Source organism: Pelophylax lessonae (assembly GCF_965119305.1).
Source record: "Pelophylax lessonae genome assembly, chromosome: 10".
NCBI lineage: Eukaryota > Metazoa > Chordata > Amphibia > Anura > Ranidae > Pelophylax > Pelophylax lessonae.
Window position 1 is genome coordinate 89,817,317 of NC_138777.1, and position 13,377 is coordinate 89,830,693.

The 13,377-nt window shown below is 49.9% G+C and overlaps 1 protein-coding gene across 1 annotated transcript in view; it reads right to left on the bottom strand.

The window, feature by feature from the left end:
* The window catches only part of SPDYC (speedy/RINGO cell cycle regulator family member C), a gene marked incomplete at its 5' end in the record, with an annotated part of 70,945 nt that overhangs the window by 8,231 nt on the left and 49,337 nt on the right, over positions 1-13,377 (bottom strand). Inside the window, one exon of the mRNA XM_082269572.1 lies at positions 13,067-13,358. Coding sequence (XP_082125698.1) covers positions 13,067-13,358 — 292 coding nt within the window. The remainder of the gene's footprint in view (positions 1-13,066; positions 13,359-13,377) is intronic.

The window sequence follows — 13,377 nt, forward strand, 5'->3', positions numbered from 1 at the left end:
AAAAATAAAGTTTCCGAAATGGCTACAAATATTACAACTTTAAAAAGCCTACTATGCCTCAATACCTTGGACCGTCTTTTTGGATAAAGGGCAATTTGGGGGTATTTGGACAGTGAAAAAAAAAAAAAAAAAAAAAAAAAAAAAAAAAGCTATCCCATCTGAAAAAACGGAGTTTTGTAAAATCTTACCTGTAAAATACCTCTGAATCCTCCGACAGTCGCCGCCTCCTCCAAGTCATCACTGTTGGGTATGGTCTTCCTGGGGTATGGGGGCAGTCCCATCTGGTCAATACCCCCCTGCATCACCACTCCCAACTCAGTTTGGTAGCATAGCAGTAGGTAATAAGAACCCCAAAAGAGGGGCGGGGGCGGCGACTGTCGGAGGACTCAAAGGAATTTTACAGGTAAGATTTTACAAAAATTTGTTTTCTCTTACGTCCTCCGACAGTCACCGCCTCCTCCAAGTCACTGTTGGGATGTCCAAAGCAGTATAGACATGAGGGGTGGGAGACGCAACCGTAGAAAAGGCAACGCAGTACCCACATCAGAGAAAGGAATCTTACATGCAACGTAAGAGAACCAACTGGGCAACAGGAAAAAAAAAAAAAAAAAAAAAAAAAAAAAAAAAACACTGCTCAACAGGAGCAACAGCCCAGGAAAGCAAATGCCAACAGCCAGGGACCCAGAAAAAAAAAATTCAAGGGTCCATCATGGCACTGCCGCACTGAGAACTTTTCGGCCAAAAGAAGCATCAGCTGATGCCAGAATGTCTACTTTGTAGAACTTGGAAAAAGTGTGCACCGACGACCAAGTCGCTGCCTTGCACACCTGAGCCACCGAGGCCCGATGCCAATAGGTCCAGGATGCACTCAAAGACCTGGTAGAGTGCGCCTTAACAGGGAAGGGCGGAACCCGTTCCTTCAAGACGTAAGCCTGCTCAATGGTCTGTCTGATCCATTTGGCAATAGTTGCTGCGGACGCAGCCATACCCTTCCGAGATCCCTCAGGAAGGACAAACAGGGAATCAGTCTTCCGAAAGGATTCCGTAGACAGGTAAACCCTGATCGCCCTGACGACATCCAAGGAATGCAAGGCAATCTCCTTTGGATGCTTAGGCTTCGTACAAAGCGAAGGCAGGACAATGTCCTCATTAAGGTGAAAGTCAGAGATCACCTTGGGAAGGAAGGATGAGGGTGGTCGCAAAACCACCTTGTCCCTGTGAATCATCAAGTAAGGGGAGCGGCAAGACAATGCCGCCAGCTCCGACACTGCGAGCCGAAGTGATGGCCACCAGAAAGGCAAATCTCCCTAAAGTTTTCAAAGGGAGCACGCTGTAACGCGGGCAGAACCAAGTTCAAGTCCCATGGAGGTAAAGGCTCCTTCCTGGGAGGAGCCAAATGTCGCACACCTTGAATGAAGGTGCGCACCAAGGAATGAGACGCCACAGGGCGTTGGAAAAGGACAGCCAGTGCAGACACCCAGGCCCTTTATCGTGGCCAGCGCCAGGCGCTGATCCACTCCAGACTGGAGGAAAGCCAAGATTTGACAGCAAGAACGAGGGGAGAACCCCCTGGACTCACACCAGGCAAAATGGGCTTTCCAGGTACGGTAATAGATCTTACCAGAGGAGGATTTCCTAGCCTTGATTAGGGTAGGGATAACCTCAGGGGATAGACCCTTGTCCTTTAAGACATGGGTCTCAACAGCCAGGCCGTTAAAGCCAGCGACTGTAAAGCAGGATGGAAGATCGGACCTTGAGACAGGAGATCTTCCCGCAGACGCCACTGCCAGGTGAACAACGTCGGCGTACCAGGACCGCCGAGGCCAGTCCGGCGCCACCAGAATCACCATGTCCGGTTCCGAGACCAATCTGCGAAGGAACCGGGACAGTAACTGAATCGGAGGAAAGGCGTACATCAGACGATACTGATGCCAAAGGGCCACCAACGCATCCGAGGCGTCCGCCAACGGATCGCGCGTTCTTGCCACGAACCTTTCCACCTTTCGATTTAGCAGGGATGCGAACAGATCCACGTCTGGGGATCCCCACCTCGCACACAGCATCTGAAAGACTTCCGGGTGTAGGGACCATTCCCCCTGGTCCAGGGTCTGGCGGCTCAGATAGTCGGCCTGCCAATTTTCCACACCCGGAATGTAAACTGCTGAGATCGCCAGGACATGAGTCTCGGCCCAAGACAGAATGTCGGTCAACTCCCGGGCCGCTCGAGCACTCCTGGTGCCCCCCTGGTGGTTGATGTAAGCCACCGCGGTAGCATTGTCCGTCTGTACGCGAAGAGGCAGGCGAAGAGGCAGGCCCCGAAGACGGTCCGACCACTGGAAGAGACAGTTTTATCGCTCGCAATTCCAGCACATTTATCGGAAGGGAGGACTCCTCCTCCGACCAAGTGCCCTGGGCAGACAGGTTGCCCAGGACTCCACCCCAGCCTGACAGGCTGGCGTCCGTGGTAACCACTGTCCACACCAACAGACGGAAGGACTTGCCTTCCACCACCGACGGGGACTGGATCCACCACAGAAGAGCCAATCTGGTCTGGCGACTCAAGGAGACCTCCAGATCCAAAGACTGAGGTAGTCTGTCCCACCTGGCCAGGATCTCCGTCTGGAGAGCCCGCGTGTGGAACTGGGCAAAGGGAATCGCCTCGAAGGCCGACACCATCAACCCCAGGCCCCGCATGCAGGTCCTGAGTGACGAGGACGGATTGTCCCTGAGGGACCCGAGTTCGTCCCGCAAAGTCCGGAGCTTGTCCTCCGGCAAGAACACCTTTGCCTGAGCAGAGTCCAGAACCATCCCCAGATAGGGAAGGCGAAGCGATGGAGACGCCGATTTTTGAACGTTGATGGTCCATCCGAACTCCTGGAGCATCTGTACTGTGATGGACAGATCACGCTCAAGGTCCTGGCTGGCACGTGATCTCAGAAGCAGATCGTCCAGGTATCCCAGGACCGCAATGCCCTGGGCCCGCAGCAGGCCCAGAACCGGCGCCAACACCTTGGTAAACACCCTTGGTGTCGAAGCGAGACCGAAAGGTAACGCCACAAACTGGTAGTGGTCCTCTGCGATAGCAAACCGAAGGTACCGCTGATGACCCTCGAAAATGGGGATGTGCAGGTACGCATCCTTCAGATCTATCGAAGCCAGGAATTCTCCTGGACTCAAGGAGGCCACAACCGAACGGAGAGACTCCATTCAAAACTTCCGAACACGCACTAAGTGGTTCAGCGCTTTCAGGTCCAGAATAGGACGCACTTTGCCCTCCTTCCTGGGCACAGTGAACAGATTCGAATAAAACCCCCGAAACCTGTCCCGATGAGGCACCGGGAAAATCACTCCCTGAGAAAGCAGGTCCTGCACCGCTTGATGCAAGTCCTGCAGACGCCCCGGAAGCAGATGAGATTGGAGGGAAAGAATCTGTCCGCCGGCCGGGAAAGGAATTCGATCTTGTAACCTGATCGAGCGATTTCCTGAACCCACCTGTCCGATATCCAGAGCAGCCAAGGTTGGAGGAAACCGTGCAAACGTCCCCCCACCCCTGAAACGGGTGAGGGCGCCCCTTCAGGCAGAGGCGGATTGTCCCACCGAGCCGGCATTACTGGCCTGCTTACCCGCCCAGGGCTTCTTCTGGTTGCCCTGAGCCTTGAAGGGCTCGCCCTTGGATTGGTTCCGAAAGGACCCCTGATTGGATCTAGGCGCAGAACCCCGCTTGCCTCGGAAAGACTTGTTCTTCGGGTTCTGGGGCAGCATAGTGCTCTTGCCCCCCGTGTCGCCTTTCACCAGGGTGTCCAACGCCTAGCCAAAAAGGCGAGAGCCAGCATAGGGGAAATCAGCAACAGTTTTCCTCGAGGACTGGTTGGCCGACCAGCTCTTCAGCCATATCAGTCGCCGGTTAAGTACCGCGACACTAGAGAGGCGAGCCACCAAGGGGGCCTCATTCAAGGCTGCATCACACAAGTACATGACTCCTTGGTGGCTCTGATCCACCATTTCCAGCCGGGCAGGCAGCACGTCAGACACAAGATTGCTCCTAAGCATCTTAGTCCAATCAGCCACCGCCTGAGCCACCAGAACGGACGTGAAAACTGGTTTGAGCAACGAACCCCCCACCGTATAGGAATGGCGAGCAAGAGACTAACCGCCGGTCCATGGGATCCCGGAAAACCGGGGTATCCTCAGTAGGAACCAAGGTAGCCTTGTTCCAACACGGCCACAGTGTGATCCACCTGTGGAGGCACACACCATCGTGATTCCGTAGCCGGCGCAAAAGGATAAAGCAATTTGAACCGACTAGGTACCAGGAATGGACGTTTCAACATGCGCCACATTTCATTAACAGTGTAATGGAATTCCGCTGGACAGGGAAAAACCTGCGCAGACTTGTGGGTCCTGTGCGTCCCAAATGAGGACACAACACCCGGAGGACAGGAATCATCCTCTAAATGCAAGGTTTCTTTAACAGAAACAATTAACTCATCCATGGTCGCCCGTTCTTCAGGTGACCCTGGGGAGGATGTGTCAACACCCATTTCAGCCTCGGGGGGTCTAAGGATGAGCGGGACCCTGAAAAGGGCACGCTCGCAGCAGCCATATCCCCATCTGAATCAGAAGAGAGACAACCTGGGCCTCTCTCGCAGCCCGTTCAGACATCAGCATTTCCATTTTTGCCACCAAAGTCGCTACTACAGCAGCCAGATCGGGTCGCAGCGGAGCCACAGGAGAACTGGGGCCCCCCACTAAAGCTGGAGGAAACTTGCTTTCCTGAGAATCCATGGCTCAAGTTATCAGAACTACAGTGCAAAAACGGTGTACTGTCCTTTAAGAGCGATGCGGTGTGCGCAGCCCACCGCTACTGCTACAGTGATGAAAGACCCCCAAAGGAGAAAAGAAACTGAGCCAGAAGCGATATACAGAGGGAAATTGAGAATGATAACCTGCAGAGCCCGCAGAGCGTTGCTACCAGTGTCCTTGCCGCTGATGGAAAGGAAGTGCTGCTGGAGAGGGCTGGACTATATGCCAGACCCCGGGAAAATGGCTGCCCCATAGGAATGCATTGGAGGCTACGCCAAAATGGCCGCCGACATGCGGCTGGACCGATCGTTCCACCGCCCACAAAATGGCGGCGGATGGCGCCAAAATGACATGCTTGATCGCCCCAGAGGAGCTATACATGTGTGCCCACAGTAAAGATGGCGGACCGCGCGAAAATGCAGCGCTGCGGTCGCCGCACAAACGTCTGCACCCCCAACATGCACCCAAGGTGACACAGGGACAGGGACCCCCAAGGCAACATACAGATCTGCACAAGCGAACCCCACAGGGATCGCACAGGGAGTCGCACAGGGAGTCACACAGGCACAGACACGGGGAACACACAGCAACCCAGACTGCCACCCCAAACAGAGGCCCCACACAGAAAAGTACTTACCTGTACCAGATGGCGTGGGGAGCCTCCATGCATGGAAAACCTGTCCTCATCTGACGGAGTGCCGTGAGCCAGGGACATGACGCTGCAGCACCGCAGACGAGTCCTGTGAGGTAGCCACCTCACGGCTGCATCCCTGTAGCGAACAGGGATGGGTCGTTCGTAATGCCAGGGCGAACCATAACTGAACGCTCGATGGCGGGCTGGGGGTCCATCTGACCCTTCTGCTCTGGAGAACCAGGGCGGCCAGTCCGAATCCCAGCACCACATGATCCATCTTCATCCGAAGAGAAGATTAACACTAGAAGCTGACAAAATAAACAGCTAGTAAAGTAAAAGAAAAAAAAAAAAAAAAAAGACATTTTCAAAGAAAATCAAATAAAAAATTAGGAAGGCTGAGACTGAACCCCCAGGACAAGGGAAGCCTGACTATTCCTGACGCTAGGCAGATTAAAACTGAGTTGGGAGTGGTGATGTAGGGGGGTATTGACCAGATGGGACAGCCCCCATGGGTGTGTATATGCTAATGCCTTTTGTCTTTGGACTAAGTCTATATGCCTAGCTATTCCTACGGATAGGAAGACAATACCCAACAGTGATGACTTAGAGGAGGTGGCGACTGTCGGAGGACGTAAGAGAAAAACTGATTTCAGTGCATCATTGCATGACTGAGTAACTGTCAAACTATCACAGCACTGAAAACATGACAGCTAGCAGATGTAACATTCAATTCCTAAAGTTAAAGTCTCCTGGTTTCCTAAAAGGTCTCCTAACACCCACAGCACATACTTTGTATATCTCCCCTACTCCCTGCTGTACATTCATTAACTGCAACTGAAGGATAGTTATCCTTATCCCCTTGTTCCCCCCAATGTCTGTTAATATCCCCCCTCTCAGCTAGTTTTCCACCATGCTTACTGTTTTGTGCAACATTCATTTTTTATATTTGTTTTAGCAGAGTTTTATGAATGGAAAGTGGCGTTTTCTAGGTGGATAACTGCCATTCTTTGTATTGGAAAGAACTGGAGTTCTAGAGTGACAAAATTCACACTTGGCATCTGCAGTAAGACTAGTAGCTTTAAAATTGGCACAGGTCTAACATGTGGAAAGTTTACTACCTCTTTAAGTTTCCTTCCATTTAGAAAGGGAAAATAGTGGTATTAAGGTTCGGCAGAAAAAACAAAAACAAAAAACACCACACACAATTCTGGCTAGGAGTCACATTTTTGCTTAAAATAAAGATCAATTTTCGGCATAACATCTTTCACATTATACAAAAAAAAAATATATATATATATAGCGCCAACTTACAGTTTATTATTTTTCTATTCACTGAAGTGTCCGCAGATACCAACTCATCCACTTCATAAAAGCTTAGTGCACACTTTTTACAAAGTTTTTCAGACAGAACAGGTGGCTGCCTTGCAAACCTGTGTGTCACCGATGACAAAGTCCAGGAGGCACTGGGCACCCCAAGAGTGCGCCTAGACAGGTAAAGGAGGAACCTGACCCTTGATGGAATAGGTCAGAACTACCATCTGTCTGATCCATCTGGAGATGGTCGCACAAGACTCTGTAGCTGCCAGGTACACCCCAATTGCCCAGACCACATACAAGCAATTTCCTTCTGATGTTTAGGCCTGGGACACAGGGAAGGCAACACAATCTTCAGTCAAATGAAAGTCAGACCACCTTAGAAAGGAATTACGTACAGGGGCGAAGAACCACCAGTAAGGTGGACAGGATAACGCCGCCAATTCAGACACCCTGCACACAGAGCTGAAAGCCACCAAAAAGGCCACCCTCTGGGACAGCATAAGCAGGGAAATCTTCCTAAGATCGTCAAGGAGGCTTCTGGGAGGACTGCGAGCACCAAATCAAAGTCTCAAGGCGGCAACAGACTGCACTGGAAAGTGCCCAACTCCCCCTAAAGAGTATGCACCAGGGAGTGCTCAAAGGAAGGTAAAGATCCGAGCCACCAAAGAGCGAGGTAAACCCCAAGAGACTCACACCAGGCAATGCAAGTCTTCCACATACTATGGTAGATCTTCCTAGAAGTAGGTTTCCTAGCTTTTAACAGCGTTGGAAACACCGACTCAACTTTAAAGCAGGATGAAAGATTGGTCCTTGGGACAGCAGATCCTCCCTGAGAGGAAGCTTCCAAGGAATGTCGGCAACCAGCCGCACCAGATCAGCGTACAAAGCCCAGCGAGGACATTCCAGGGCCGCGATGACCGGAATCCCTTCTGATCCTGCATGGAAGTCTTGGCAGAAGCTTGAGAAGGTAGGCGTAAATCAGATATTGACCCCATGGGGCCACCAGTGCATCTGATGTCCACCAGAGGATCCCTGTGACCGAGCCTCAAACCTCTGCACCCGTTGAGCCGGGAAGCCAACAAATCCACCACCAGGATGCCCCACTGGAGACAACGGATGAAACCTCCGAATGAAGGGACCACTCCCCTTGGTCCAACACCTGCCAGGTATTCCATCCTGGGAATGTGTACAGCAGAGAGGATTGGAACAAACCGCTGCCCACCTTAGCATGTAGGCTATCTCCAGAGACTGCCTGGACACCTAGTCACTGGGGGGGGCGCATGACATAAGCAATGGCTGTGGCATTGTCTTCAGGGATGTCCAGTACATATTCAATGTTCCAGGCACAGTCTGATCACTCAGTTCCAAGACATTGATCGGTAGTCTGGACTCTTCCAGTGACCAGATCCCCTGAACAGAATATTTGCTGAGGACGCTTTCCCAACCGGACAGGCAGGCATCTGTGGTGACCACTGTCCAATATAAGAGGAGGAAGGCTTTGTCTGGCCGAAGAACAAATTCACCATATCAGGGACTCATGTTCCCTGGCTCAGCCGGGTAGATTGTCCAGGGACTGCCGATTTCTTGCCCCATTTGTCCAGAATCTCCTTTGCAGAGACCTCGTATGGAACTGTGCAAATGGAACCACCTCAAAAAAGTTAAACACCATCAGGCCCAGCACCCGCATTAAAGTCCAGAGGGATGACCATCTGCTGGACGGCATGAGAATTGCAGCCTGTAGTTTCTAGAGTTTGTCCAGAAGAAGGTGCACTCTGGCTAAGGCAGAGTCCGGCCTAGATAGTCCAGCTTGTGAACGGAAACAAAGCAGACTTCTGAAAATTCAGAATTCACCCAAACCCCCTCAAGCTCATATGGCGATTTCCAGGTTTTCCACCAGAGCAGTAGGAGACTCCGCTCACAGAAGAATGACATACAAGTAGCCCAGTACTGCGATCCCCCACTGGCATAATGCTGGCACTGGAATACTTTCATAAAAGACCCGAGGAGCAGAGGCGAGAACAAAAAAAGGTAACACCAGAAACAGATAATGCTCCTCTCCCACGGCAAAGAGGAGGAATCGCTTGAGACCGACACGTTAGAATGAGAAGTAAGCATCCTTGATGTCGATGGAGGTCCTTAATTGGACGCACCTTGCCTTCCTTCCTGGGGACTTAACAGGTTTGAGTAAAACCCCTGAAAACTTTCTGAAGTCAGAACCGGTACCATCACCGGCAAGTAAAAGGTCTTGCACCTCCCCAAAAAGACTAAGCGGACCGAGGACAGTTGCATGTCTGAAGGAAAAACCTTACAGGAGGGTAAGAATGAAACTATCTTGCAGCTGGACTGAATGACCTAGTACTCCGGCTCAACAGGATCAGATTGTCTAGAGACTGAGGTGCCTTGCTCCATTTCACCACAAACTCCTTGTGCAGAGATCTCGTGTGGAACTGTGCAAACGGAACCGCCTGGAAGGTAGACCCCATTAGGCACAGCACCTGCATGCAAGTCCGAAGAGATGACTGTCTGCTGGACAGCAGACACTGAATTGCCTCCTGCAATTTAAGTTTTTCCTGAGGAAGAAACACTATGTAAGATTGGTACCTCTGGTACCCTTATTTTCCATGATGACGTCATCGCCGAGCGCCGCAGAGCGGCTATTTCAACCGCCAGCGTTCTCTCTCACATTGTTCGTTCTAACCGCCTGGTTAGTTTGTTCAAGCCGTCTGGGAAGCAGCCATACTGGATGTCACTTGCTCCTGTATCTCGCTACCTGAACTAATTTCATTACTGATCCCGTATCTCGCTACCGGATCACTCTTGGCTTACTGCTTTCACTCTCTATGCCTGCCTGTGTGTCCACATGCTTACAAGCTTGTCTTGCTGCCGGAACCTCCAGCTACTTTTTTACTTGGAACAGACCGGAACCTCGCTACTGATCCCTGTATCTCGCTACTGGACCCTTCTACTACTAACCTTACTAAGTGATAAGTACCCCACAGGGGAATCCTCCATAACCTTACTTACACCATCTACCTCTGCACATTAAGGACTGTTACTATCTATGCATACTAATTCTATCATCTGCACTGTTACATAGATTGCTAGCTCTTGAGTCTACCACCATCTATCCTTGCACTGGGTTAGTCTATCCTGTATTTGTCATCTGCTGTCCTTACCACCTGTTACCATACTCGATTACTAACCTATCTGCATTCTACCCAATACCATCTAATACTCTCCTGAACATTTCTATCAAGTGCTTACCATCTGTCACTGTTCACACCTGTCCCTTCAGCACATCATCTTCATACTATCATATACATCCTATCACTCCAGGAACATCTTATTGAGTGTGTATATCTGTATGCTGAAGCTGACAGGCCCACAGTGATGAGTATGGAGAGTTGGATCTGGTTATTCAACACATCTCTACATGACTACTGAGTGGAGATTCTGCAACTGCAAATCCCGCCTACTACAAAAACGCAGGAGCGTTACACACTATGGCTGAGGCAGAGTCCAGCGTCAGACCCAGAAAGCCCTGACTTGAGTTCTGAAGATTCAGAATCCAACCGAACTCCTTCAGGGTTTGCAGAGTAATCTCCAAGTTATCCAACAGAGCAGTCAAAGACTCTTGCTCGCAAAAGCAGATAGTCCAGATACCCCAGCACCGCTATCCTCTGCTTGACGCAGCAATGCTAGCACTGGGGCCAATACTTTCACCTCCGCTCCTTGGGTCTTCACAAAAGGGTAATGCCACAAACTGATAATGCTCCTCACTCACAGCAAAGCGGAGGAATCGCTGGTGAGTGGCTTATATTGGGATGTGAAGGTAAGCGTCCTTGATGTCGATTCAGAACTTCTGTACCCACACAAAGCCCCCCCCCCTCCCAGTTTCTATTTACCATCATATAATGTAATGTTTTTATACATCTTTTATAGACCTGGATCATACACCTACAGAAGTGGAAAATTTAGTCCCCGAAATGCAGTTTATGGATGTTTATGATGTCAATACTCTTATTCTCAATATGGTCATGTTCGTTTATCTGAACTTGGTTTGGGGGCGCACAGCCTTACCATCTAATCCTATACCTTTTACTTATGAGGTTTGTAATTATGTCATGTTTTTACTTTTGCATACATCAATATAGCAATTTTGTTCCACCGGTCTTGTAATGTCATGTTTCTCTCATCTAAAGTCCCAACCTCTCTGCAATTTCACACAAAGCAGTTTAGCGCCTTGAGGTGCAGAATGGGATGCAGCTTGCCTTCCTCCCTGGGAACTGTTCACAGGTTTGAGCAAAAACATTGAAATAAGGTTTGGTTCCTACATCGTAACAATCAACCCTTGAAGTAACAAGTCTTACACTGCCCCATAGATATCCCCTAAGTGATACGGGGACAAGTGCGGGTTGGAAGGGAAGAACCTTTAACGAGGGTACGATCAAAACACGATCTTGTAGCCGGAGCAAATTTAGTGGACCCAATTCTCCTGGATCAGGGAGGTCCTCAGATCTGGAAACCAGCCAAGACGTCCACCTGCTACAAGATACATGTGAGGGCGCCCCTTCATGCGGAGGAAGTCTTGTCCGCAGTTCTGGCAGAACCAAGACCTCTTAGAACCCCTGCCTGGTTTCGATCCCTTGTCTTGATACCCTGAGGGACAAAGGCCGTTTGCAAGCCAGAAATGGCCCATCTGCGATGGCCTCCTTATCCTTGGAAGCCTGAGGAAGAAGAGTACTTTTGTCCTGTGAGGCTTTTGATGTCATCCAAGGAAGCTCCAAAAAGGCGATCCCCCCCCACAAATAGATCAAATAAGGCCTTCTTAGAAGCCTGGTCCTCAGACCATCATTTCAGCCAGAATGCGCTGAAGGACCATTGCTGAGACAGACGGTCTAGAAATCAAGGGAGCTAAATCCAAGAGGCATCACAAACTGTAGCCCTTGAACCACCTGATCCTCCAGCTTGGCAAAGGCAGGGCAGATCAGTTTCCTCTCAAGGTTCCGGTGTAGAAGTTTTGCACACTCTGCCATAGCTTGCGACACCAGGGCAATAGTAAAATACCGGTCTCAGAGAGACGAGCCAGCCACAGTGAACATAGGTCAGAGGCTTTGACCTGCCATATCAGCCGGATCTGTGAAGACCGGAGACTCTTCACCCGGGATGACAGCAGCTTTATTCAACTTGGAAACTACTGGAGGAGCCATCTATTTTTGAGCACAAAAAATGGTCCAAACAAGAAGGGAGGCCTTGGCAGGCACCCCCACCAGGCTTATTCCCATGCCGAGGAACAATCGGACGGTCGCTGTGCGCTGCCCCCCCCCCCCCATACCAAAAGGTATATCCATCCGGGGGGGGGGGTTGGTTGGGTGGAGGCCTGCAATAGAGCATTAAATATGGTTTATATATGAATCATGTTTGATGAGACCCACTAACAGGTACGAGTCCATGTTTATGGATTGAAATTAATGAACGATAAGACATGTGCTACAGTTGGGATTCCCTTTGTTCAGTCGTGTCCATTTATGGGCATCTACTCTACAGTTCCTATTGTACTTTTTGAATGTATACATGTTCTGTGATTGGTGGTTTTGGAGCCACTCCCTGTAACCCCCTTTTGTTAAATAAACCTGCTCTGTCTTGGAGGGGCAGTCACTCACCGGAAACCCTCCAGATAGCATCGGATTACAGCAAGCATGTCTGTTCATTTCTTTGCTGTCGAGCGCTTGGATAACCTTATACAAAAGAGCTGTACATTGTACTTTTCAGTGCAAGGGTTTAATGGTGTTTGGTGCGTATTAATCTTGAGCGCACCGAGCGGGTTTCTATGCTCTAAGCCCTATTAATTTCCACGACAGAAACACAGAAAACTTCTATTTAAAATAAAAAAAAATTGCCAGGACCAGAGATCCCAGTGAGGAACTAGGTCCTACTCCTATATAGGCAGGAAAAAAAAAAAAAAAAAAACACACCAAGCACCTATAGCAGAGATGGAGTATACCCCCTTGGACTGCCCATAGGTGTAGCCGAACACTTTCTGCTTAGTGTCTTACTCCTGTAAGCGGCAGTATAACCCAATGGTTGAGAAGATCAGGAGCTGTGTCCATCAATGAACAAAAGAAAAAAAAAAAAAAAAAAAAAAAAAAAAAAAGTGTACAAGCTGGTGTAGCACTCCCATCCTTCCAAAACTTCAACTAACCCCTCTGGGGGTCAGCAAGACACCAGTTGCTGGTGAGCAGCCACATAAGGTTCAGTGCTCCTACATCACAAAAATTGCACAGACTAGGGCAATGTGTTAGAATAACTCACTGTTGATATCGTAGACAGACTCTGGATCCAGAAGCATAGGTGGGGGCAAGATGAGATCTTGAGACCACTCGACATTTGAAAAAGTAAATGAACTTAATTCTGGTGAAGAGTTGCTAGCCATTGTATCAGATTCATCAGTGCTGGACCTCCGGCACAGAGCACAGCTGGTTGGAGTCCCACCAGGACCCCTAGGAAAGAGATCTTCATTTCGAAGGTAACTCCTTAGTGCCCCACTATGGTGTACTGGACGATTGCGGAGCCATACCCAATGAGAGGGATCTTTAGACATCACCTGCAAAAAAAAAAAAAAA